This window comes from Genypterus blacodes, unplaced genomic scaffold (genome assembly GCF_046128005.1).
Source record: "Genypterus blacodes isolate CSIRO-AG114 ecotype Tasmania unplaced genomic scaffold, CSIRO-AGI_Gbla_v1 ptg000032l_1, whole genome shotgun sequence".
Taxonomy (NCBI): Eukaryota; Metazoa; Chordata; class Actinopteri; order Ophidiiformes; family Ophidiidae; genus Genypterus; species Genypterus blacodes.
In genome coordinates, this window is record NW_027466845.1 from 3,901,321 (window position 1) to 3,928,939 (window position 27,619).

General features: G+C 43.3%; 1 protein-coding gene across 2 annotated transcripts; it reads right to left on the reverse strand.

Annotated features, from left to right (window-relative positions):
• nectin3a (nectin cell adhesion molecule 3a) lies at window positions 1-26,608 on the reverse strand. 2 transcript variants are annotated; one of them, XM_076146360.1, is made up of 6 exons: window positions 25,641-26,608; window positions 11,719-12,066; window positions 7,394-7,693; window positions 5,989-6,106; window positions 5,609-5,760; window positions 1-3,648 (listed from the first exon to the last, which is right to left on the reverse strand). In XM_076146360.1, exons 1-6 carry the CDS (start codon window positions 25,726-25,728, stop codon window positions 2,993-2,995), a joined length of 1,662 nt encoding a protein of 553 aa, XP_076002475.1. In that variant the 5' UTR covers window positions 25,729-26,608; the 3' UTR covers window positions 1-2,992. The 2 variants fall into 2 exon arrangements, with proteins under 2 accessions (XP_076002475.1, XP_076002474.1); XM_076146359.1 differs by having other exon boundaries at window positions 11,719-12,069; window positions 25,641-26,599.
• Window positions 26,609-27,619: the final 1,011 nt, after the last annotated feature.

Here is a 27,619-nt window from a genome sequence, read left to right on the forward strand (position 1 = left end):
AGTGCAACAATGACGGTCTTTTATTGCAAACAAAGGAACAAAATACAATCTACCACGGTTTCATTTTTGATTCCTGTGAGACATTGATCATTCAAAGAGCAAAAATACAAAATAATTAGGCAGAAACTCTCCAGAACAAATATAAAATGCAATGAAAAAACAGGAGCGTGCTGTTTCTTTTCCATCAGACCGGAGCTTCTCCACGCTTGTAGGATAAACTAATACTCTGTGAAAATTACAGACCTCATACAAAAAAATAAGATTTTTTTTCAATAATAATAAAAAAAACAGCCAGCATATTTACAAGACAATAATATTTTCTATAACTCTGGCCTGCCTAAATTCCCAGTGAAACTTTACATATTACTATTTTTCTAGAACTCAGTAACTAAGTTGTTACACGTGTCCTCTCACACGGTATAAGGCATGACAAGCAACCTTTTGTCAATTTTCTCGCGTTTCGCTCTCTCACTTATCTTAAATATCAAGATGGAAGACGACGTCAGGTCTCCTCACTCAAGAACCAATCACCATTTTCTGTGCATTGCTCAGCCCATTAAGGCACCAACTATCCAGTAGGGGACTTCAGAACGTACATACACACACACACACACACATACAACAAAGGTCTGACAAAACAGCTAACCGTACGCTAAACTATTAGCCTTATGTACATGAATATGACTACTATAGTGATCAGCAATAATGAGAATAACTTAAAAGTGACTGACGAAACTTAAAACATTCATCACATCAGCTCTTCACCTAATTGTCAGAACAGCGTGATAAGCAGTCGGACTGATGAACAGAACATTTCCCCTGGAGTTTAGAGCGGTGGCGGCGGCAGCAGTGTGCATGGAGTGACTTTGCCAGTTTACAAGGAAACAAGCTGACAGCTATGACTCAAGTGTATAAAGAATGTGTGCATGCAGACTAGATGTGCTATATATCAGCGGGTCAGAACACTTGCCAAGTGCAACGGGAGGAGAAGAAAGAAGTTAATTAAAAAGCTCAAAGTTTGAGGTGACCGGGAGCGCTCTTTGAATGTGGGGCTGGCGGTGGCCAAGGCAGCAGATGTGTGTGTGGCGTGGCGTATGTGTGATGATGAAGTGAGAGGAAGCTCAACAGATTAAAGTAGTTTATTCTCAGACGTCTAAACCTGGCGCGGCTGTGCGAGCAAACAAGGGCGGAGGAGAAGGAGAAGGAGAAGGAGAGTTCAAATCAAATCGTGTGCCTTCAATCTTATACAACCCCAATAAGAAAGAAAGAGACCTCAAACTATATGAACATCGACCCCCATACACCCCCAAGTCTGACTGCAGGAGACGTACGCGGCTCCTATAGCAGCAAACACACTGACTGAGCGGACGGGCTGGGGGTAGGAACCTTCCAGAGAGGGCATGTGTTCCCTCTCATGGTTGAGGCTTTGCAGAGGCCACTTTGATCCACGTATCGTTCCTCGGGAGAAAAGAAAAAGACTAAGTGGAAAGTGCAAGGTCAAATCAAGCAATGAGAAATGAGATCAGGGATGATGTCACCTCTTTTGTTTTTACTTAATGTCACGGCGTTTGTTGCTTGTAGGAAATGAAGGAGGAAAAAAAAAAAGAGGATCCCTTGGGGAGCCGTTACACAGACGACTCCGACCTAAGAGGCTCTGGAAGCCGACTCTCGCCCGGGTATAACATTTCTACTTTCCGTGATGACTCTGGATCCTCGGAGGAGCTGCAAACCCCAACATTAGCTCGTCCTGTAATCAGTAGTGATGTCAACTACTCACAATGTTTCCAACGGTATTGTGAGGTAGTGGCATAATCATACTTCTGACAAACTGCCGCTGAAGGATCCGTTTGTTTTTTGCTCCTTTCTCTGTCCTCCCGGGCCGCTTTCCTACCAGGAGTTTGTGTATTTACAGATATAAATAATGACGGTGGAGCGCTGAGTGGGAGAGAGCAGGGAGAAAATGTTGGTAAACACTGAACGGAGCCACGTAAATGTCAGACAATCTCCCATCTGAACTATTGCTTTGACACAGAGTTATGATGGTGTTGTGTAAGGTTTTGCAGACAGAATTGTGCTTTTCACTGCAAAGTATGTGAATGGATTAACACAGAACAATACACAACCAATAACAAAGCATTCAGTCAAGACATAATAATCTGTAGCACCTCCCGAAACATGAATGATGTCTTTGTTTTTACTGTCTGGCGATGGTTGAGCTGTTCTGTGAATGATTTACAGTCGATTGACAGTAAAAGCCACTGAATAATAACTTAACCAAATGTTTTTAAGGGGCAGTGCTTGGTTGAAATGAACTTGTGTCACTTTGCTTCCCCCCCCTCGGTTGCAGACCTGTGTACGTCTCCTTGGTGACTGAATAACTGTCCCTGTCACTTAACGATACATTTTGTTGTAAAAGAACACATGCAGTATAATCAAATCTTTAATACTCCTTTGCATCCACGGTTAAAGTTTCATCTTCATGAAAGGTTTGTTTGTGAGACTTTACTTTACGCCACAGGAGGCTGCGGTGTTTTACGATAATGCAACGAGAGAGGGTGCAGAGCTCAGTCAGGGATATAAATACTTCACTAACAAGAGTGTGAACACTTGACCTATGACCTGTGATGAAGACAGGCGCATACACATACAGGCAGAATACAAAAAACTCATTCACATCTTCTGAAACTTTGCGGTGCGCCCGAGCCTCTTTAAGTTACACAGATAACATCGCTGAGGCTTTTCCGGCTCACTTGTAGCTCCTCAAAACGCTACGACTCGTAACACGATCCACGCACGCGTCCTTAAGGTAAAGTGGTTACGACTGAGGCGGAGCAATATTGTTCGGAGAGCTCGTTGTAAGATCGGAGCCAAGAAGGTGTGTTCATCTTTTGACTAAAGCCACGTAACCTTGAACGGCATTTGTATCTGACATTTGTTAAATTACTCTCAGTCTTTTTGCGGAAAATGTCCTCTTCCCTCCCTGCTCCTCTCCTCAGACGTACCACTCCCTGCGCGAGATCACAGACCCGTCCATGTGGGACACGTAGTCGCTGTCTGTACCATTGTCAAAGCAGTCTTCCGGCAGATAGGGGGAGCCGTTGTTCACTATGGTGCTGTGTACCGGAGGCCCACAGGGGTGCATGTTGTGGTTGTTGTAGTGATCGGGGTAGTAGTTTCCCTCCTTAAGGCCTCTGTGGATGTCCCCTCTGTCCACCCAGTCTTCCCTATCCTTGCGGTCGGTGTTGTAGTCAGGATAAATGATGTCCCCGCCAGGTTTGGGTTTGAGCTCCTGGCTGCCCTTGCTGATCTTGTCCCCGTAGACTTCCTGCAGCTCGTGGGGCTGCAGCACGTCCAGCTGAGACTCCTTCTGCATGTCCGAGGGTCCCAGGTACTGTTTGGTGTAGTAGTCTCCCCGGAAGGTTCTGCGCTGGCGCATGAAGCAAACGCCGCCCAGTATCAACAAGAGGAGCAGGAACAGGACTCCGCCCACTACGCCGCCGACTATGGTGCCGAGGCTGCTGTCGGGCAAGGAGGCCAAGGTCGGGGAGGTGAACAGGGCTCGCCGCTGGTCTGCTGCTGTTCCAGTTCCGGCGGTGTCCTGTAGCGGGGGAGCAGTGGTGGTGGGGGCCGCTGTGGTGGGAGGAGGATCTGCAGAGAGAAGGAGAAGTTGGAGACTATTGACAAACCAAATGTAAAACCAAAACACACACACACTCTCAGATAAGGAAAAGAATTCGTCGAGAGTTCTACAGTGAAAAAGTGTAGGAGAGTTGAAGAGGTTAAGTGCTACATGTCGTGTGTGTGTGTGTGTGTGTGTGTGTGTGTGTGTGTGTGTGTGTGTGTGTGTGTGTGTGCGTGTGTGTGTTTGTGTGTGTGTGTGAGGGAGGATGAGACAGAAAGAAGGAGGATGTGCACTCATGATCATCTGAGTGAGCGTGATTACTTCTCCCCCTTTCTTCCTCCACTCTGCTGTGGGGAAGTCATGTGAGAGGAATGAAACTCAGTATGATCGATGTGAGGTTCCTGCATCTGATTTGTCCTCCGGTGGGCCGGCGTTTGTGATGGCAGCCAGAGCCAGAGAGGAGGGCTGTGCTGAGCTCAAGGCTCTGGGACACAGAGCAGCCTGATATCACTCCTCTATCTCAGCAGAGGCGCATCAAAGCTCTGGCCACAGGCACTGTGACCTGCACCAGTACAGCTTTTCATCCACAGAAGGGTTTTAAAGTACCGCTTATCAAAACTGAAATCCCTGCAGACCTTTAATGATTTCCACACAATTTGTTTGACAGAGAAAGAATCTAATTTCCTGCAATTACATTCAGAATGTGTGCCTGAGGTAAAGTCAAGGCAGAATGAGAGTAGATGATGAAGACGGATCATGCACGGTGAACTGATACACTGGCAAATCATGTCCTTCGTCAGTCACCATCAGTCCCGTACTGCAGGGGGACACTTAAGCCTTGTGAGATGAGCATCTGCAACCACGTAGCTGATCAACGGAGAGAGCAGCAGCCAAAGCCACAAGGCTGCAGAGACAACTGGGAATGTGAAACAGCTACACTCCGGAGCTGTGGAGGGGGAGGGAATATAGCCGGGCTCAACCTGGCTACATCTCCACAGGGGAGGGGAGCGAGAAGCAGCATGCCCGAGTCTTAATACTTGACAAGAGAAGCCAGATAATTGCTCGGTGCAAGTCCTTCCTGGACAGGATGTCAGCTATGCTTTGGTTTGGAGCCGGACTCCAAACTGGGCCTGTAAACAGATGGAGCCTGACAGCCTTTTCTGGGGCTCGTCCAGCTCTCTGCTCTCAACACTGAGAAACGAAAACGCATTGTGCACTGGGGGAGTACATGACCAAAAGCAGCAGTTGCTTTGTTTGGAAAGGGATTAAAAGGAAAAGAGGAGAAATGAAAATAAAAGGGATGCAGAGTTCTCAGGATCCACGCCCTGGCTTCAGAATCATGGAGTCTAGTAGCACAGGAGAAGCAGACAGGAGAAGTTCATTACACTGATACCTATGCTGTCTTATATATTTACAGCCCACAACACTGAGCAACAACAAATACAGGAAAACTCCTTAGGACTCATGTGGGAATACCTTGGTCGTTTGTTTTGAACACAGAGGAGCCGAATTAAACTGAAGTATTTGTACTGAAAGAACCATTCTCTGTCCTGTGCAGTAACAATCGCATATTTCTGTGTGGTGCAAATACACAAACACAATTCATTAGGTCCCCCAGCGTAACATGACCCCGAAGGAAACAAAGGCTCCATAACGCAAACTTTGCTGAGTGAGCTGCCAACCAGTGAAGGGAAACATTTTCTTATCTAGGAAATCTAATGTTGCCAAAACCACGACAATAGAGGTTTGGTATTGATACTCTTAATCTGCACCCTCAGCTCCCCTGCTGCCACGAATGTGTGAAAGTAGATCTGTGCAAGGACATTTATACGGAGGCTTAACTCTGCTCGACGCGTTGGTGATCTTACCGAGGTGGTAATCTTACATGAATGTCAAACAAGACACGTGAACATCCCTCGGTTTGTTGTGTCCCAAAGTTAAATTCTCATCTTCTTCAAAGCAGAAAAGTGAATTTGAAAAAAGTACCTTGCACCCAAAGGTGTACGTCTTGGCTGCGGAGGCCGATGTCATTCATCACTTCACAGCGGTAAACTCCAGAGTCGTTGCGATCCAGCGGTCGAGTGAAGACGAAGTTGTTGTCTGCAATCTCAACACCGTCAGGCATCGAGCCATCCAGCCTGGGTAAGAATGAAACAATGCATAAAGTTCAGACCCGGTAAGAAGCCTTGAAGTCTGTACGTTATGTTTCTGAAGGTGTGGTTCACAGAATAATGAAGTCATTGATTGGGCTCATAACATACTAACTAAACTCACCACATCTACACACATGGTGGCCCAAAACACAACATCTGTATTCCAATCAGTAGCTCTTGTTTCTTGTAAAGGCGCTCAGTGGAGAGACTGACCTGATCCATGTGAACTGATGGGCAGGTGGGTTGGCCTTGGCTCCACAGTCAAACTTCACGTTCTCCTGTCCTACATACCAGCTTTTGTCATCTCCTATGATTGACACCACTGGCGCGACTGTAAAGGACAGATTTATAAGAAGAAAGACAGAAAGAAATTAGAAAAATGAAGTCTTTACTTTTCTTGAGGATCTTTGCTTCTTTAACATTCAGATTGTTTTGTTTATTTAAAATATTGATGGCAATGTGCAGAGTAAAACTAAATAAAACAAAATGAGGATAATGTGAAAAATAAATTAATTAAAAAAAAAGAGAATCTTATTTTAATTGAATTCTGTTTCATTTTGGAAAAACACCAGGGACTGAATAATTACTCATAGTGACCCCGGGCAGCATGATGACAAATGAGCTTTCCCAGCGGGGAACAAAGTGTGCATTATAAGCTCAGTAGTGATGACAAATCAAAAACTGTGCAGGACTCTTGTAGGGTACAGGCGGCTCTGCTGGTGAAAACAAGCCAAGGGAAGAAACAAATGACTCTGGCTTGGCGGAAAGCGAACAAAACGACAGTGACTACTCAGACGCTACATGTACTGCAGCTAATAATAAACTGCTCCAGCTCACCATGAAATAAACATGGGAAAGTAGGAGGAGGCCTAAACGAACCCCATCACATGACACTGTAATAACACATGACAAACAAGGACTTAGAAATCCATTGCTTCACTTTGATTTCTCTGGGGGACGGATGAGGAACTTATTATTGCAGCAAGATAGAAGCCTCGGTTCATCGCGTCCTGTGACCCTCTTCACGCGACTCCACGTTGAAATTGTGCTTCTTTTGCACTTAAAATCCCCTGCCTCTGCATCTGACGTGATTTATTGAGCTCTGAAGCCTCACGCTTCCTGTATTAACCTTGGCTTTTTTCTGCGTCTCCAGCCGCTGCCCCCAGCAGCCTCCCACTACTACCGCTGCTGCTGCTGAGGCCTGATCAATATTTCATAAAATACCTTCATTAGCCTGCACTCACACGGTACAAACAGTCTACCCTCAATACTGCTCGCCAAGGAAGTACACTATGCATCACTGATTATATCATTAAGACGAGTCTTAAATGTTCCCTTTATGGCCAAAAAGGAAAGGCAGCAAGAAACCTATTCATTAATCAAGCTAACAGCGGGGGTTAATATTGACGACATGCTGCAAACCATAACTCTCAGGACCGCAAAATGATGACTATGATCAAAATCAGTGAAGATTAAAGCCCAAATTCCTGATCTGGGTTAAACAGTTCTGATGCATAATTGTAACTTGAATTGTCGTTACTCCACCCAAGAAAAAGTGTTTGACAGAATCAGAAGCAACTGAAGATTGAACTACTTAATTACTCAGAGGAACACTCACACTGAATGTTTAGCGTGAAAGGTATGCGGAAATCTGTCTGCAGGGCTGGGTGGCGCACCACACAGGTGAGCGTCTTCCCCTGGGCGTAGCTCTGCGGCTGCCAGATGTAGCGCACGTGGATGGAGGTGGTGCCGTTGGCCTCGTCCTGGCTCTGCATCTCGGTCCGCCCGTACAGCTCCGTCTCCCAGAATACCTCGGCGGCGGGACGTCCTCGCTCCGCTATGCAGGTGGCCACCAGTGACTCATTCCCGCCGTGCAGCAGGGCGGCGGGGCCTGCAGACACGTAGACCTTTGGCTCCACTGAGAGCAGAGAGGAGATGAGATGGGAGAGACGGGGGAGGGTGGGAGGAGCGGGAGCGACAGAATGGAGAAAAGATTACAAAATGAATATTGATTTTTCTGTGTGTTTGTGTATGAATAAATAATGCCCGTCGTAAAATGACATGATTATGGACAGGAGGAAGTGGCCTCAGTGTACTCAGCTGTCAGGGAGAGCAGATTAACTTTTTCCATTTCACCGATATTTATTAAAAATGGATGAACCACAACAGTAAATCATAGAGGGGCACTTTAGTGGAGACGTAGCTGTCATTATGGTTGTGTACCAAAGATGTAGAATGCAAATGAACCTTTCACATAGTTTGAAACGCATCAATAACGCAACATTGCCTGAAACCTGTGTAAGGGGAACGACCCCATTCAGTAGAGTCAGTGTTTGTATTTGAAGTGACTGTTGTTGGAGGCTGAGGAGTTAAGTTACTGTACACTATTCAGAGCCTTAGAGACGAGGTAATGTTACACCAGCTTCCTGAGAGAAACAGCCAGTTTTACACGTCACAGAGATTTTCTTTTCAATAGGGAGGCAAAACAGATCTATGATAGAAGAGAGAGACCAACAATGCAAAGACTGGGGTTTAGACTACCTGCTGCATAAAACTGTAAAAGAGAAGTTTATCCTGAGCTGAACAGGCTGAACCTAGTTATGATCGTTATTTCATAAAAAGTTCAGTGACACCATGGGAGTATTGAGAGAAAAAACAGGATTCTGCCAAAAGACATGGAGGCCACAGGGGACTAAACAGTAACACACACCACGCTGGACACTGGGATCGAGCCATCTCTGCTTTTTCATAATTTCCTCCTTGTCCCATCCACGGCCTGTGTTTGTTTCTTCTTCTTTGTCTCCCAATGCAGCACAGTTCTCTCCTTCGTTCTCCCTCTGACAAGAACACGAACAGCTGTTCCACTTACTGTAATGGTGGCTCTTGGGGCAGCACGTGCGGGCACACACCGGCCTAATCCCCAAGACAAGGCCATCACCCTCAGACATCTGCTGGCCCCCTCCTTACCAGCTGAACAGGAGGTGCAACAACAAATTCAAATAACCTCTGGCACCCCATTTTTCCAAAAATAACCACGTCTCCTGTAACCAGTACAGGGGCGGTGCCGCCGTTCTCGACAATCCACCTCGCATTCCTCCCTCGCTCCTCTCAGCCCCTCCTTAATGCCTTCTCGCTATAAACAGTAGCTGCTCTGTGTCGGGAGGCGACCTGTCTGGACTCACAGAATAACCAAATCAGGGAGATGTGTTAATTTGGACGTGCTGCCAGAGGGAGGGGGACTTGGACAAATGGAAAGGGTAATGATTTCCCTTCAGTGAACTGGCTGCGTTGGCCCTTTGCCCCCCACCCTCACACTGCTCCACATACGCACACTGACGTCATAACCCAGTGGAAACTCCTATGGTGATGGGGATTTAACTGAATGTGCAGTGGGCATACATCATATGTGTGTTCAGTTTTACTGCCAGATACATCAACACAAAAAATTGCCGATTGGTTATTCATTGCTTTAAGCTCTCAATTGTCGCAGTTAGTGTGATGATCTAGCAGTTCTGAAATCAACAGCTATAAATTTTGTTCTAGTGGATTCTGTGATGCATAAAGTAGGTACTTCATTTCTGGTTTGTTTCCTATTGATGTTAGTGAAAATAAATGAAATTCTGCAGCGTGGCGGCACATTGGTGGGCAGATAACCAAAGCTTTGATTTTCTATCACACATTCCAAGCAACATGAAACCAAGATGTAGCTCGCTTTCCCAGTATGCAAAAAATTGGAAAACCCCCTCCACCATCTGAGTGTATCATGTGCACGTTACACTGTGTGTAACAGAAACACTGATGACACTGTTCAAGAGTTGATGCCCTGAGTCAGCATCTCTTGCCGTCTCTCTGTGGAGATGATTTCTCAATTTTCTGACTCAGCAAATATCTGCAACGTTGGTGCCATAAATGAAGACAGATCTTTGACCGTGAGCAAATGAAGTTCACAGTTGAATGATCCAGCCAACCAAAAAATGTAAAAAGTAACTGCAGTATTCGTAAATTTTTCACCCGAAATACAATAAAAGCATTACCAATTTAGCTCGTCCATTGTTTCTAAGAAGGTCTATTGTTGAACAGTAGATTTCCATCTGACCTGTCAGCAGTTCAAAACAAAAGGTTATTGTAATTCATTCACTCCCCGTGGCATAATTTCCTATTCTGCTTCCTTCCTATTGTTTACTAGTGGAGACGTTTGGCTCGTGATGCATGATTCTGACTGCTCAGCTCATCCATGAATGCAGGTTCCTTTTCTGAATGTAGTTGGAAACACAAGGATAAGGAAATTAGGCTAATATATTTATATGAATTTTACCTTTGTTAAGTGTTCAGATGATGATATTACCAACATTCGGATGTGTTGTCCAAAATGGAGCAACCAAAGGCAGCAACCTTGTTAGTACTGTACGTTTTCTAATGATCTAAACAGTCTGGTGGGAAAGTCAAACAAACAAGGCAGAGAGGAACAAGTCATCGTTCCTCTCTGCCTTGGGAGCTAAAATCTGCTGAGTTTAGTTTTTTTCACTGTGATGCACTCTGTAAGAAGTATAACCTATGGGGTAAGCTCATTCCCAATTGCCATGCAGCAAATTGCGAAGAACTGTTTGTACCATAATCACACCCTAATTACATCTGAATTGTAAAGTAGGCCTAAGCATGTTTGCACAAGGGCGTGCATGTATGTTTCCATGTGAGCCCAAAGAACACGCCTGTGACGCAGCTCAGAGTGGACAGCAAGGTGTAACTGAACTCTGTGAGGTCCCAGACACTGTGGCTGTCACCGCAGCACTTAATATACCACTCATTAGTCATCAGAGCTTCCTGCAGTCTCTGGAGGGAGACAAGAAACTACTGCCTACAACGCAATCTCCAACTCTCAGCACTGTCTGAGTGCAACCCAACCATCCATTTAGGGCCTGAGACATACATTGACTACAGGGGTGTATACAGTAAGTCCATACAGTGTAGAACATGTATGTAAAAGTGTAAAGACAGCACTCTCTGTTCTGTAACATGTAACATTTTTACACTTACTGAAGTAAATAGGTCTCAGTACAGACTCTACATCTCTGAACTGGTGTACTACTTTGCTACATTCATCAAGGAAAGGGAGAGAGCCAAGGCAGAGGAATATCTATACTGCAGAGTCCCTTCGGTTTGCCATCTGCTTGTCAATGTCTACAAGAGCTTTACAAATGACAGTTATCTAAGCCTGAGGCTAAATGCCTTTTTAATGTGGACAGCTTACCAAGATTAGTGACAATTGTTGAGGCTTGAATTTGCCCGCCTGACAAGAATAGGGGCAGAGCTAAGAACACATTTCACTGCGTCTTGGGAAATTGAGATATCATCGCGTGTCACTTTTGTGTTAGAGTGCAAAGTCCATCATTACAACAACACAGTAATGCCTGCATCAGGTATAGGTAACTGGAACTAACAATGAGGAAAGTCTTCACTGTGTACGATGCTGTTTTGTTTCCCCAGGCAAATAAGAGGTTTATACTCTTAGACTGGCCCCAGGCACGGATCTAAATGTGTGTTCTGTGTGGACAGAGAGCCTGAGGTGGAGAATGAAAAAGCGCTTAAGGAAGAATGGAAACCCACTCCAGGTATTAAAGCAGCTTAAGTGGAAATAACATTTCAAAGAGTCGTAAAAAGTGGCATTTAACTTCCTTTGAGTTGGAATGTTTGGAAGCATCCTATGTGCTGATGCAGATTCTTCCAGGGCTTTGAATATACTACGCCTTTTCTATCTAGGTTGTAATCTAAAAGGTAGGAAGCTTCAGGGAGTAATTTATTTCTCCAGGGCTAACACTTAATGGTGACCTAAGCTTTGCTTCATCAACCAATAACGTTGTCCAATTGTTGCCTTTGAAATATGAGATTTAAAAGTGTAAAAGGAATTAAGATAACGAAGCTGGAAGTGACAGAGGTCTACTTTACCTAATACATTCACGGTGATTGATGCTTGAGTATTGCCCAGAGGAAACGTTGCCACTTTGCAGGTGTAGGACCCGACGTCTCCAAAGCCGACTCCTTCAAGTGTGATGGTGGCATCACGGATTGAGGGGGAAACAAAGGAGATGCGCCTGGCGTATTCTTGGGAGATGGAAATCCCATATACGGGGTTGAACACTGCCAAGGTACTGGGGCCTGAGGGAAGACGACGTTCCCAGGATATCTGTGTGAGACTGAGATTGGAGCCCACCTCTATCCTACATCCCAGTGTGATGTTCTTCCCAAGCACTGCATTCACTTTCTCAGGAACCACCACCTGGTTACCTCTCACACCTGCTGAAGGAAAAGGAGAAGACCAAATCAGATAAACAGAAACAAACAAGAGAATTAATGCATTCACAATTAATTCAGAAGATTCAAAGGTCAATGAACTTTTTTTGTTTTCTAGTGTCTACCTTTGAATTTATTTCTGTTGATTCATAAATGGATTAAACTTCTTAAATACTTACAACTAACTTAGAAAAGAGAAGACCTTTTTACCAAACGTTACACATTTTCAATAGCAAAAAAAGAAGATTAGAATGCTTATCTAATTAGGATTACAATTTAATCCTAATTGGATTAGGATTAGAATCTGTATCATCAAGACTACAACAATGTGTCAGTTGTCAGTACCATCTTGAGTCCTCTATAAATTGTGAACCCAGATTAGAAACAGGCCCTTGGTGATCTTCCTACAAACTGTGGCTGTAGTAAAGTGTATTAGACATTCCATCACTTGTCAACAGGTTTTGTTTTCCCGTTACTGCATTAACAGCCATCATTTCTCTCCGGCATGTTTTCCAGTGGTTTACTCTGACTGTTGCTTTCCCTTTTAATACCCATCACACCCTCACCACAGGACCCTCAGTGTGTCCCCTTTGCTAATTATGAGTGCACCTTTTAAGCGGGAAAGGGAAAAAAAAGTCTGGCATGAGATGAAACAAAATCAAACATTTCATTCCCTCTTTTTATGAGCCACTTAAACGCTCTGCAGGTGTTTTCAACATGACAGGCTGCATTAACACAGCTTTGGGGTTTTGAACAATAATGGCCATTTGAATGCAGTTTGCTGAAAATCACTCAGAGTGAGATGAGCATTTGATAAATAAGGGTTGAGTGGTCAAAAAACAAAACTAAAGAGTATAATAGATGAATGTTTCATTTACAATGACAGTTAAAGGTATAGAGGTGTGGAGTACTATGCACCTCAATGCATTATTACGAAAAGCTTTCTGAAAATGGACAAACACGTATTTTACCACCAGTTAACAATGCTATAGAAACCTTATCACGAAAAAAAAACATCTGTTTCTCAGCCATTGATTCTGTGGGTGTGGTCTACATGAATAGATGTAACTGATCTCAAAAGATTTCTCAGAAGATTTCACTGCTATTGTTACAGCAGCACCATCAGGTCGACTGATTTTCCGATTTTGCATAAGAAATGAGTGAAAGTATGCACGAAATGTATCACACAGACAGATACCGACGATAACAATACAACCCCTGATTTGCAAACGGGTGTAATAGTGTAATATAAAAATTAAAACAAATATTATAATGTGCAAACTGCAGGGGTATTCATTTTCATGTCACACATAAGATGGACGCTACTGAATTTTACCAAAAATGAAACAAGCAGCTTAGCAGCAATGAAATTCAGCAGTTTGGAAAATGAAGCTGAAAACTAACCTGAAATAAATCCTAAATTACAGGTTAAGGCTAGAGCCCCAAATGGAAAAACTCCATCGCAGGCTAAGTTTTCTGTGAGTATAGTAACACAAATGAGTCACTGATGAAAACTGCAAGATATGTACATGTGACCATTTTATGGAGAATACAAGACTTCACATCATTGGTCAAGACAAAATGGCAAAGAGGATTAAAGCGTTTTTTATATTAATCAAAATTAAGAAGTGAATTTGACAGAATATATCCAAAGAGCATGTCTCAGTTAGGTTGCAGTTAGAGTAAGCTATATTTGGGAGCCATAAATTTCCACTTTGTACATAGTCTCGGATGTGCATGGAGTAAAGCTTATGAAAGTGGTCCGCTGGCTGGTATTTTGAGTCTCTGGCATGAATTGGAGTGGTAAGCCACAGCAATGCTATCTTGGTTTGTGAGGAATACAGCCAGGCTCCCCGTGCTCCATTACGTCCCCTGTAATTTCAGTGATCTCACACGCACACACACACACACACACACACACACACACACACACACACACACACACACACACACACACACACACACACACACACACACACACACACACACACACACACACACACACACACACACACACACACACACACACACACACACACACACACACACACACACACACACACACACAGATTTTCTTCCAAAATAAGGAATAAGTGTGTGCCCATGTGTGTAAAAGTCAGGCATTTTGTTTGACTTCATGCTGGGTCCTAAATGTCTTATGTTGTTGGTATAATGCTTGTGCTTTTCTGTTTATGTGTGGAACCACATTGTTTTAAGAACAATGTTTTATGTTTGTTTCAATATATGGTTAAGTTTGGTGTAGTTTTGTACGGTATTAGACTTTGAGTATGAACTGTCATTGCTTCCTTTGGCCTGCCTTCCGTCTCAGTGCTTTAAAAAGACAACTTAACATAGCCTGGCCCTTTGACTATTAACCCCATTGCCCCACAACAACTCATGGATTGAATTACATCTTTTTCTCACCTTTGATTCATGACCTGGTCTATAAAAGCCCACACTACTGTATGTATTTCCGTGCATGTGATTGTCGTGTGTGTGTCCTATGTTTGCATTGCGTCTGCTAGAGTCCTCTGGGTGCACTGGTGTGGGGGAGAATCAGGGTCAATGTGTGTAGGTTATGCATTGTACACACACACACACGCCATCTGAGCTGACACAACAGCTGTTTGCTGCCCCCTTACCAGTGAAACAAGGCTTTTAACGCAAATGAAAACAGACTTAGTGGATAGTTATGAGATGAATGATCACATAACCTGTGCAAAACAAACTAAACACCTATATTGGGTACAAATGAAAAAGGTGGTCCTTACAAAAGTGATTTTGAGTATTTACGAGCGAACATGCCTGGCATAGGTGACATTGTGTTGATGTTTGAAGACACGTGTCTCAGACCCAGCTTCCCTCCGTCGTGCTCTACATACTGCAGCTACCTGACACGGCGTTCCAACTGCTACCGTAGGTACTTTATCTGTCTCACTGTGTCAGCTTTCAGGCCTGTCAAAGCATACAAAGAAACAAGACTCCGTTCATGCTATGTGATGTTTGTTTTACAGTAAGCATTTGGGAGTATGTAGGAAAGGAGTGAGAGAATGGGGGGAAGTGCTTCAAATGGACTCCACCCTTAGCATTAGGGGAGGAGAGACAGATGGCCTCTGCATGGGATACCTACAGCCAGGAGGAGAGTGGGGAAACTTGGCACTGCTAGCTTAGACCATGAAGAACACAGCCAGAGCTCACAAACTAGAGCACCGTGAAATATTATCTAAAATACTGCAGGCAAATGAAATGTAAGCAAAGCGTTAAACAAAGCTGTCGTCATGCTGTTTCACAAAGGAAATAGGTTTACTGTTGCAGCGTTCAGAAATGCCACTAGTTTAATTTTTGGCTATCCATCATATCAAACAAACAAATACTATTAGGATTTTTTTAAAGATTCATATGAAAACTCTATTTTACCCGCCACCATTGTTTTATTTCTATATTTAAGCTTGCAAATATAGTTTGACCAAAAAGGAGAAAACTGCACTTTTGCCCCTTTCCAGAAAAGACATCTTTGAGAAATCCAAGGAAAGAATGAACTCATGGGAAGGATATGCTTGCCCTTTGAAGAAATGCTTCATATTTGTTTCTTTCCCTCTGACATCACTAATTGCGACAAGCTGCTCGAAAGACGCAATGGTAAATCAAAACCTTCCTATTTGCCTGGCAACCGGCTCAAACATTCCACGTTGGCCACTTGATGAGCCAAAAACTCCACCTACGCAGACTTGACCTAGCTTCAGCCCTGACCTCCCCAAAGGAGTCAGTCTCCTGGCAGGAGCGCTTCTCAATGAAGCCTGTATTGCATGTCAGAGCTGTGTGAGACAAAGGGTTCCGAGGCCAGATACATTCACAAGCAGAAATACAATACATAACATGTCGTGTTCATGTAGACAAACTCCATGAATAGATTATCATGTCAAACAGCACTCATGAGGGACTGATCTCAAGACCTCACAAGAGAAGAATGCAGACATGAGATCTGTGCAGGAGGGAGTGTGGTTAAAGACTAAAGCAAGAGGAAACTGTGAGTGTTCAGCATTTAGAAATAAATACAGCGAGGCCAGGACGAATGAGGACAAAGCAAGAAATGGGGCAGTTATTGAGAGGAACTGCGGAAATGATATGAACAAAAGGATAGACATGAATAACTATGTAAATTAAATCAGAAAACAAGGACATACATGTGTAACTGGGCTGGTTCAGCTCTTTAGGGGAGTACAAATTCATACCGGTGCAGGATAGGAAATGACGGCATGACAGTGAGGCCCTGACCACTGCGTTTGTTGTTTACTAGCCACCAATCCGGTATTACAAACATACGCATCTACTGTACACACAGGGTGTTTACTCTGTGCAAATATGATGACTCTGTAGACATAAGAGTAAAACAACACATTAATCTTTAATGGGGATAAAATATATATTACAATGAATCAATAGGATTATGCCAGTATAATCATTTTGAGCATTAAATTACCAGAAAGAATGTCATCTGGTGGAATGACACTAATCCAACATTTTCCTTCAGCAGTGTTGAGGTGGTGTGGTTATTGATCACTTGTTATTGACGGTACATTTAATTACCCTAGTAATCCATACTCTTTACAGGCACCAACGTCTCTCTGTCTAGTATGGGATATTGGCATTTCAACATTAGCTGACTACAAGCAAAAAAAACCTGCTTCTCATTACCAATGTTATAATTGTTCACCAATGCCTCTAGTGTTTCGGAAAATCAAATCTCAATCAGTTGAAAACTACATCAACAGGATCTTTCAGCTTCACAGAGGAACAAAATCGGTTTAGAGATTATATATGTATTTTCTTCTGGTGGGGCGTTTAACCCTGTGAGAGTTAGCTGAGCTTTTAAACATCGAACACTCCAAGAACAATAGGCAAAGAAGAGCCATTTGTTCTGTAATGTTAGTCTCTAAAGAGGTGACCAGAAAAGGAGAGCAATCAGACAATGCGTATACGCCAAGGACAAGCCCCCCGGGACCTTTGCTTTATCTTTGGGGGGCCTAAAACTCCGTCTCAATCAGTTAGAGACAGGGCAAGCCAAGTACCCAACTGTGGTGAATTGCCTGTTTTTTATGGCATGTCTTTATGTAAGGAATATTTGTGCAGGGTGAAGAAAACATTAGTCCTTACACAGCTCCAATCTACCCCCTTCCTTCCTGGCATTGTGTCTGGTGAGGGTGTGAGGCTGTTGCAGAGGGCTAATTCATGGTGGAGACAAACACAGGCTGACAGGTCTTATAAAGGGGCAGGCTGGGCTCTTCACATGTCGCTGTCCTCTTAAGGACACTTTTCAATGTTCTCCCGCATTGCAATGTAGACTTCTGGGGCTTTTTTCATCCTAGTCACATTAGATTAAAGTGCATTGCTCAAACGAAAGAAAAAAAATCAATGGTGTTGACATACAAAGTGTCAGGATAGGTTGCAACCTCTCAACATAATGCAGTATAACTATGCTAGTGATGGACGATGTTTGTAACTGTGTGCCAAAATAGCAGACATTCTTTGAGTGTGAGAGCTGAATGAATTTTAGTATCGCAAAGAATGCTTTGGACCCGGAACTGGAAAGACACATTATTTTTGCGGTGCAGATAAAATGCATCAGAAAACACAAACAGGAAAAGACAATTTTGCAGCACAAAGCCCAGACTGTCATGGGAAGGTATTTCAACCTGCCGCGTGAAAGAGCTAATTGAGAGTGAGTCTTTCTCAATTAGAGCATAAGTGTATCACATCCCTGACATGTTGATGCTAACTGAGTGAACTGCAGTCGCCAACACTCCACTGTTGTGTTGAATATTGCACAGTGGCAGAAATGTGTCCTCCACTTAACCTCCTGGCCTTATTCATTAAGATTACAGGCCTTTTCTTCACAAAAACGTTTTCTTGTGTCAGTGGATGACAAGCATGAAATTTTAGACTACTGCTGAGTAATAGTATTCACCCCCAACATCACATAAACACAAATGTATCTCAGTGTCTATGCTTCCAGGACAAGTGGCGCTTTCGGTCGTCTTACTAGCCATTTAATCGATTTCATCAGTAAATTATTCACAGCATCCGCTTAACTCTACCATCAAGCCAAACAAAGGCAGCATAGATAGGCTGCCCAGTGATGAATAGATGTCAGACTCTCCACAAAAGTCTCTCTGTGATAAAAGATGAATCGAATGTTGGTCTCGTACCTTCAACTTTGCTTGACATTTCCTCGACAGTGTCTCACAGTAGTTGTATTTGTAGGTATCCATTCATACGGGACAAACACCTGAATCAAAACTAACAGTACTAGACCGTGCCTACAGGTGAGATATGGGAGAGAACCTCAATGCTCCTTAAAAGAGTAATTTGGTGATACAAAACTCAATGAAAGCCACGCTCAATCAGGACCTTTGACTTTGCAAAGAGAAAGACCTGGTCATCTGGTAATCACAGACTCCAGTGCTGTTGCCTGGTATAAATGGGCAAGTGTACTTTCATTAGCCCAATCTTTCATAGGGGAAACAGTTTCCCACATGCCACAGAGACCCCAGAGGAAATCAGACTGTTTTCTTTAAAACGATTCCCATCAACGTACAATTTTAGATTTCTTGTATGCCGCCTGTATCAGTCAGCGATCTCTTCATGCGATCTACAAGATGGCACAGAATATCAAACGATAGCTACATGCTGCATTACCGTTATCTGGGAAGACCAAAAGATTAGTAATAAGTGCTAGTTTATTATCTTAGTGTGAAAAATCCCATGAATTATCCTCCAAAAATGTCATGGAATGTTTTGACATATTGGATATGTAATTTTAACAAAACAGATATGGGGTTTAATTAAGTGCTAGTATTTGAAGAATAAGAATAGTAGCAGTGTCTGAAATTATTGCAATATTTTATGACATAGGCTTGGCCATAGCAATTTTTTTTCCTCAAAGCAGGGATTTTAGATTTTCTTGGGGTTTGTGTTGGCCCAGGCCCTCTTTTACTTTATTCTCAAGATCACAGCACAGTTGGCAAGTTGTCATGTGAATTTGAGTGTGGAAAACGTTTCTCTTCCAAGTGCATGGGTGGGATTTCTAAATGGACTGTATAGAAATGATGTCATATTTCAAATCTGGTGTTTCATTGTCTAAGTTGACCTCATGCAGGGTCCAATCCACACGGTTAAGGAACTGCTTTAGAGGCTGCTTATCACATGTTAAAATAAGGGTTTGGTCTATAGAACTATGTGTAAGGTAAGCTATAGTAGTACCCAGCCTTTCTCAAACAATGTTGATCTTTGCAATCACCACTTCACAGCCGGGGGAGGAAGTAAAACAGCACAACAAAAACATGCCTGTGTACTGCGTGCACTCCAGCGGTCAATAAAAGCACCAGTTTGGTCAGTGTGGTATTTGACCAGCATTATCCTGTTTAGAGGGAGTTCATTTCCCGGCACTCCCACTTTTCACAGCACCTATTCTCATCCTGTTGCTGCAGCGGATTAGAACACTTCTCCTGATTCGCCGTTGCCACCCACTTTGAAACGGTGAGAACAAGGAGAATCAGGCGCCTAGAGAAGCCGTCAGTTGGGACACAGAAATCACAGCTGTCAAGAACACATCTATAGTGACCTCACAGGAAGACACAAATACATGTGTATTTGACAACCTGCCAAGCCAAACACTAAGCCCACTCCCTGGTCCGGTCAAATGCTAGCGTTTCACTACCAAACCTCACACACACCACAACTATATTTTAAGAGGAGTATTGACAAAATCCTCCATTAAAATCTATTAATTATATGGGTTAGGATATGGGTCTGCAGTAGTGACATAAAATCATTAACCGATGTGGCACGACGTGTCCACAAGGTCAACCAGAGAAAAAGTCAGACAATATCCAAGCATATTTGCTGGGAGGGTTCTTACATGGCTGCTTTAAAATAGTGCTTCCATATTAAGCTTGGATTTCAAAGAAACATTTTGAGTCGATAAAGTATTGTGTGTATTGTAAGAAGCAGAACTCAGGGCTTTTAATATTACGACGGAAAACAGGATGTAACACACATCAGGCAATATCTGATTTGCAACACCACTTTAAAGCCCCAAATAGAACGAGCCACTTGTTTTTGTGTGATGCCTTTCCAAATCAAGCAGAGGCTAAATATTGCAACCACACTGAACCGCCTATCATGTGTGTCTCTGAGTGAAAGAGCAGCTATTGAAAAACAGTGCAGATATGTAATATTTTCTTTCAACACAACATTAAACTGAGACAGAAACTGCATCTGGTCTTTACATTGAAATGCCTGACAGTAAAATGGGAACCTGTGTAAAGAGGAGAAGTATGAGCACGGCAAGTACAGCCTATTAAAGCATCACTGCAGTGCATCTGCAGCAAGGAGCCGGGTCACTCCACAAGCCAAACCAGGCTCCTGTAAGAGAGGTTTTTCTGTCTTGGTTTTAGCATGCGGTGTAATCTGACAAATAAAGAGGGCAGAGGCTGTGTGCTGAAGCTTGGGAGGCTGCAGATCTACAGCCAGGCCTTGTGCCATTCAAGTTGCAACAAAATAGTAACATATCTATGTTCAATCCAACAGTGACAGCCTATGATATTTGCCACAGCCAACGGTCTGCAGCTTACTGTTGTAATGTTAAAGCTTCATTTAGTGATTTTATGCCACTTGGGGTCGGAAAATTAATATTTCTTCACCAAGAAGGTCATATGGTTAACATGTTTGCAAAAGATTGGGTAGTATTTTCACACTTGGCTTGTTAAAGATTAACCGATTATGGAAGTGGCCACCTTCAGATTGCATTCCCTGTTTGGTCAAATGTGTCATGGCTCGCTGTAACCTTTCAGAAAAGCCTGGTGTTTTTTCTTTTAGAGCTGACCAATCACAACAAAATGACCTGCGTTCTCTGAGGAATGGTCAACTGCCACCGATTGAATCAAGCTCCTCAATCAATTACTTGAACAGTCGATTTAAAATCCAAATGAAACATAGCAGAGATTGAACTATTCACTTACTTGAACAAAAAGCTTATTCAGTTCTATTATTGTCACATAAGGCCGAGCCTGTTAAGTGTGACATGTGAAGTAAAACTCATCTATAAATAGCTTTTCAGAATGGAAATTGTGCGGAAAAACAGTTGTATAAACAGTGAATACAGGTTTCCTAAGTTAAGGATCTGTTAAGTTTGGTGTACAAATGAATTCAAAGTTTTCAAAAAAGAGGCAATGTCCACTTGTTAAGAGATTTAAATAAAATCCTGAAATTCGCTGAAATTGACTAGACCGTTTATTGAACTTGTTTTGAACCAAGAGACAGGGAGGGCTGGGTGCATTTCTTTGCATATGTTACATGCAAAGAAAGTGAAGAAGGAAGGGAAACCACACAAACAATGGGATGCCAATGCACCTAAGGGGTTCGGTCTCCTAATAAGCAAACAAAACAGAAAACAGACTGTGTTCCTTTAGTTCCCTTACAGAACAGGACCAAATATGAGTTTAGTGGACTACACACAAGCAGAACTTCTTCACACAAAACTCAAACTCCAAGAGATCCAATTTGTAGGCCAAAGGCCAAACATAGTACAATGAATTACATTAAAACATTTTACACCAAAAGTATAGAGTATCTTACTGTGGGCTATTTGCTCTGCCTAAAAACAATGAATTGCAACAGTAACAATGATCTGTACACTGTGCTCTGAACAGGGTGCTGTCGGTGTAATACTATCCGACTTTGCATCCAGACCCGACACAGAGCAAATATGAGGACCACAACACAGGTTTGCCGGAATGATGGAGAGAAAAACACGACATTCTTTACACAGAAGGGAAGTATGTCTCAGTATTCATTCTGTAAGCAACTGTAGCTTGCAGCAGGAACTGTTGTAAGTCGGTCGAGACTCCTGATAGCTTCTTCCGTCTAGCTGGGACTGGCCAGCATTTGACTGGTGGCTGCTAATTATTTTCCATCTGGGTGGTAGGGCTGCATAACTGCACACAACTGACTATGGGCTCGTCCCAAACGTTATGACGACCTGACAGCTGAATGAGTGAAACAAACAAGACTGAGTGGTGAAAAGCAGCCACACCTGTTTCCCATAAGCCTGGTGTTCCTCTCATGGGGGATTCAGCTGCTGAGTGTGCACATCCTGCCTGTGCCACTCTTTAATGCATGGTGTATCTAAGTGACCCTTACCTCAATCACACACTGTGAGCTGCTCTTTCAAGAGAAAAAACGGGATTCCTGAAAACAGCAGGGAAAACAAAAGTTCCCCTCTGTTCATTCACAGTGGGCAATTAACCATGGAAATATCTTGAAGCCATTTGTACCACCCAGTTCCCGTGACTCAGTGTTATGACTGAAACGGCCAATTCCTGTCCATGTACATTTTATTCAACAGAGGGGCATTCTACCTTCCATGTAGTGACCTTAGCATTAATATAATACAACATTCTTAATGTGTTTTCACTAACTATTTGTGTCTGCGTCCCTCCCTTTTCCTTCCTATTTGGAATGAACTACTAGGTCCAATGGACAAGTGGCTCTGTTCCTCCTTATGTCCATTGATGGTCAGGGGAAGGTGCGTAGACAACCACTTGTCATTACTCATACACCAGGCGTTGAAAGCCACTTCTTTCACTCTGATAGGCAGGAACTTCACCAGGAGTGTGAAACACATGCAGAGATTCACACGTTCCGCCTCAGATACCACCCACTTCCACACAGGCATGCTGCTGCTCATATCACTCCTTCACAGGGGCTTTTGGTGGGTTGAGTAAAGTTGTCCACAACTGCAGAGAGCCCAGGCAGCCATATCTTTGGCTTTCATGTCCTTTACAAAGAAAAGGTAAGTCTCACTTGATGGTTGCAGTGGTGAGACAGGCTGTGGAGTCGCACAGCTTTGGGATGTGGACTTACTAGAGAATAATGAGACCTTAAGCAGAATTTCACTTCCTCCTAATTTTACTGTCTTATTCTTGCGTTCTCAAATCTTCAGTACAGAAAACAACAAATACAGGCCTCGCTGCTTACTAGCCTGAATAGGAAATTAGACCACATCAGACTGTTAATGAAGAAACTTCTGGCACAGGACTGTCAGTCCTAAATTTTTGATGCTGATTATTATTTAAAGCAGTCTTTTCAACGTGTTTCAGAATTACATACAGTTGTTGCAGTTGGTATTATTTATTCTTGTTAGAACCGTATCCAGGAATATGCCAAAGTTGGATATCACTCCTCTTAATTCAGTAATGGACCACCAGGGAGGGGCTTGCACTACAGAACCTCTGACAGTCACATCTGTTGGGGTAGAGGAGGATAAGGGTGGAGTCAACAGAAGCTGGTGGCCACAGCCTGCTCCCCGATCCCCACACACAGCCGCCATGTACCACAATAAAGCAACGCATCCATCTATTGGTGGCTTCGCTCCAAACAGAAAAACACAAGAGACACTTCATAGATGTTATAAGGAGATTCTTTTCTTCTTTTCCTTCCTACTTAGTAGACTCAAGTAAGAGAACTGAACGGATGCAACGGGCCAGACATCTGCAAGTCACAGATGTGCTTCCAAAAACGACATCATATTTTAAAGAATTCTCTTGCTTGGTTACAAATAAACACAATAGATAATTAACACCAGACACCAGCCACATTTAGCAAAAGTTGCCAAAACTTTAAGTAAGTCAGTAAAAATGTGCCTACCAGTATTGTTGTTATTGATGCACCTGCTTAGAAGAAGAGGCTGGCATTACCCTAAAATTGTCTTGACCTGATCTGTCCTGTGTGATGCGGCAACAAAGGTGCAGCCTTTTGGGTTAAATGTAGGATGACAAACCTACTTTCCATACACTTATACCCATCAATTAATGATCACTGACTGAATCATAATAACCTTCATAAGGCCCATCCTTGCCTATCGGTGCACCACTTTTTTTCAAATCTATTTCTGTTTGGAGTCTGTAATTTAGGTGGCTCCATTACTACATTATTTATTTAGATTGCAAATCATGCCGCCACAAGAGGAGAAACCACAAAACTACGGTCTTCAATTACAGACCTCACAGCCTGTAGACACGCCTTGAAACAATCCCCTCCTCACAGCCCTGTCTGCACTACAGGGATTCTGAAAATTGCTCAGTCAAGGAAACTGACATCAACTCTGTTCCTGTCAAAAAAGTCTCACTGCACCCCGGGGACACAAGATCTGTAATCATATAGACACACTACTGTAGGACTAGGCCAGTGGTCTCCAGCCATAAGCAGTGTGTGGGTAGATTACTGTTCCAGCCAAGCACAACACCAGATTTCATTGGTTCATTGGTCCTCATTGGGTAAGAGAGGGTTAAAAATGAGTGAAACTGGCTGCTGGGGTGATTGTTGCAAATTAAAACCTGCAAATACATGGTTGATGGTAGTGTGCTTGGAAGCTTATCATCTTGGTTTAGAAACAATGCAATGTTTATCAACTCCCTGTGTTGATTTATGAAACTATGTTTTGAGGTTTGAGGCAGTAAAGAGCATGGTATGCAGCCTACTGTGTAATAGTGTGTTTGTGTGAGCAGACTGATAGGACTCTGCTGTGGTAGATTGGGGGATGTAGAGATGCATCAGAACAGTTCTGGCGTTGACTTTTGACAACCTTCTATCAATGAGACTGTACATTTAACATGATTTTAAAAAACCACGTTACATTTTCTGTCTTTATGTTTATTCTACACTCACTTCACCTTGGCACCACACTGTTTCTTGTGCATCCATTGGCGCTCGTCCTTGTCATGTATTGTAACAGTGGCTGCACTACGCGGTTGGACAGTGAGGCTCGGAAGGTGCTCGGGCTGGCATGTGGCCCAACTGCAGGTCAATACTTTCAGACTGAGCGACTGCAGCATTGCCTTCCCTCCCCCTGAAATATGTCTTCATTTGCCCTGCCACCAGCTCCCATCCGAGGCTAAAGAAGCCCCTGCCCTGCCTCCCCTCTCTCCTCCCGGCTCATATGTGACGTTATTCCCCCTTTCGACTTGGCAAACTTTTCACCGAGAAGCTCCTCTTCGATCCCCATAATTCACTGACACACAAAAATCCGTCCTACTGTTTTTATCTCCGTACACCACGTACCGCTTCTGCTGCTTAATACACATCTGTGATATAAGTAGGAGTTACTTCACCCTCTACCTCTTAGTAATGTTAGCAGGAATGCGTTATAACTTAGCCGGCCAGTATCTCCACCCGTTCAAATCAATGCAGCGCTTAAAGTTGGGCTGGAAATCACATTTTCTTAGCTCGTGTATAATTAGCAGTGATTCCTTGATGTATAAGTTAACACACCATTGCTAGTACCGATAACGGAGTTGTGTCCAAATAGGGAAATAAGTACACACACATTAAAGCCAGCAGCAACAATCTGCATTTTCTAACTTGCGACACAGCGTCAGGATACCCGGGGACCGTTAGCTTAGACGGAGCTAGCGGTACAAAACCCCACTTCCAGACAACAAGGAGCAGCCGGCGGACTGGAACTCCTGACTAAAAAGGCAAAAGCGTGTGGGGGTAAACAAATACAGGCTGTAACTCACAGGTAAGTCCGTACACGGCGAGGAGAGAAGTGAAAAGTCGCAGTCCGTGTGATGGTAAAGTCCTCCTGAGCGGCGCTCTGCTCTCCATGATTCCCAGTTTTTTTTGTGCGTGTCGCCGCTTCGGGCTCCCTGCTCCTCGCTCGCGCTGACTCTTTCTGGCTGGCTCGCGCTCATGGGGAAATGCTCTCCATGGCGACCGGGTCCGCGTGGGCTGGACCACTTCAAGAGGAGGACAACAAACAAAAACACACACACGCGCGCGCGCGCGGGCACTCACACGTAACGTGCGCACGCGCGCGCACACGTCAACACCCTACAAGCTGAAATATTCAGATGATTCCAATTTATAAAGTTTGTGTTTTGAGTTCTAGTAGAAGTCGTATTGTCGCAGTTGTAGTGTCGTAGTAGTAATAAGTGTAGATTTTATTGTGGAAGGGATGATGGCGGCAATAAAAGCGGTATAGTAGTTTTAGTAGTAATATTGTAGTAATATGAGTGGCTGTATTAAAAGTAGTTTAATATATCTCGTTATCAAAGCAATTCACAATTAAGTGAATAAGTGAAGGGTGGTGTTGTGCTCAAGGACACTTCAGCAGGACACAGGGCTGTTGTAGGGATTTAGACTTACAACTTTTGGTACACTGCAGTCTCTCTAACTGCCACCCCTGTTCACAAGAATCAAGCTCTTTAATTCTTAAGATCCCTGCAAGTGTAAATAGTTAGCAATGGGCATTCAGACTTATTAGGACAAACAGGTTTGTATTAATGATTAACGATGTGTAAATATGAATGTTTTTGAGTGTGTGAAGACAAAGAGGAGAAATACAAACATTTGCGTTGTGTACCTATTATTCTACTTAGACAGTCAATATATAGCAGAATTCTCTACCGACTTTATCCCTGATTGTACAAAAGGTTAACTTATGTGAATGTCTCTGTCAGTAATGCATAACCAATGTGCTGGCAAAAGAAAACGGAAATGAATGTGAAAGTTAATATTAAACTGAAGTGATCGACTACTGAAGCGCACTCACAGAGTTTCATTTCTGTAAAAATGTTTTCACAAACTTCAAAAACAGGAACACAGCCACCGTTCTATCCTTAAATGATGCAGTAATGAAACTCTTTCCTTCATTGTTCATTTTCTCTGAGATAATTACAGCTCTTTTAGTCTGACACATGCAGGAATTCAGCATTGTGTGCAGCAAGGTGTCATTATCCTGCACTGTAGCCTGAACCGATAAACTGTTCCCTGAGTATTCTAAGTAGACATCCACTTTTATTCCCTGCACATAAGCAAAAACGCTCTCTTCATTGCAGCTCACTCACGCCATTCCATTCTGCATTGAGGTCTTCATTGCTTTCAGAGCCTGTGTTAGTTCCAAGTTCCTCATCAGGGGGACATGAGCTCTGCAGGTGGGCTTCATCTCCTGTACAATTTAACCCAGTCCCTCACCAGAGCCACAGCTCAGCTTCCCTGTGATTAAAGCATGACCCATGATGTGTCACCACACTGTTCCTCCTGCCTTCATACCCTCTGCTGGTTTATTTATATCCTCAAAGAGCTATAAATCCCCAGGTGAAAGTGCTGCCCTTTTCACCAATCAATCACCCCTTGTGGGCCACTTTACATTGGAACAGTAAATAAAGTTCAGTAAGGAGGCTCATGAACATGATAAATTAAATCTTGTTTTTCTGTAAAAGACTGGATGTGTTAATGATGCTGCCTATTTGACTACAATAGTTTCAATTAGGCTTGTTTCGCAGCAGTGGCATAACTAGTGCTGCATAAATACTCAGTTTTCTCTGTAATTTGCTCTGTAAACGCAACCCCCCCCCTCTCAGTAGCACTAAATACTTTATGAGCATTTATGGCCCATGACCTTTGTAATTATGGTTGCCTCATTGAGGCTTTACACTGCAAAATTGCATCTCCATAAGTGCCATTACATTTTCTTCCGTGCAGTTGAGGCTGCGCC

Bases quoted from the DNA above. Each gene is read 5' to 3' on its own strand.
- nectin3a (XM_076146359.1), bottom strand. From the start codon at position 25,728: ATGGAGAGCAGAGCGCCGCTCAGGAGGACTTTACCATCACACGGACTG. The intron at 12,070-25,640 runs GTGAGTTACAGC...CTTTTCCTTCAG, and splicing joins CGCCGTGTACGGACTTACCT to CAGGTGTGAGAGGTAACCAG. The intron at 5,761-5,988 runs GTCAGTCTCTCC...ATTCTTACCCAG, and splicing joins CATCAGTTCACATGGATCAG to GCTGGATGGCTCGATGCCTG.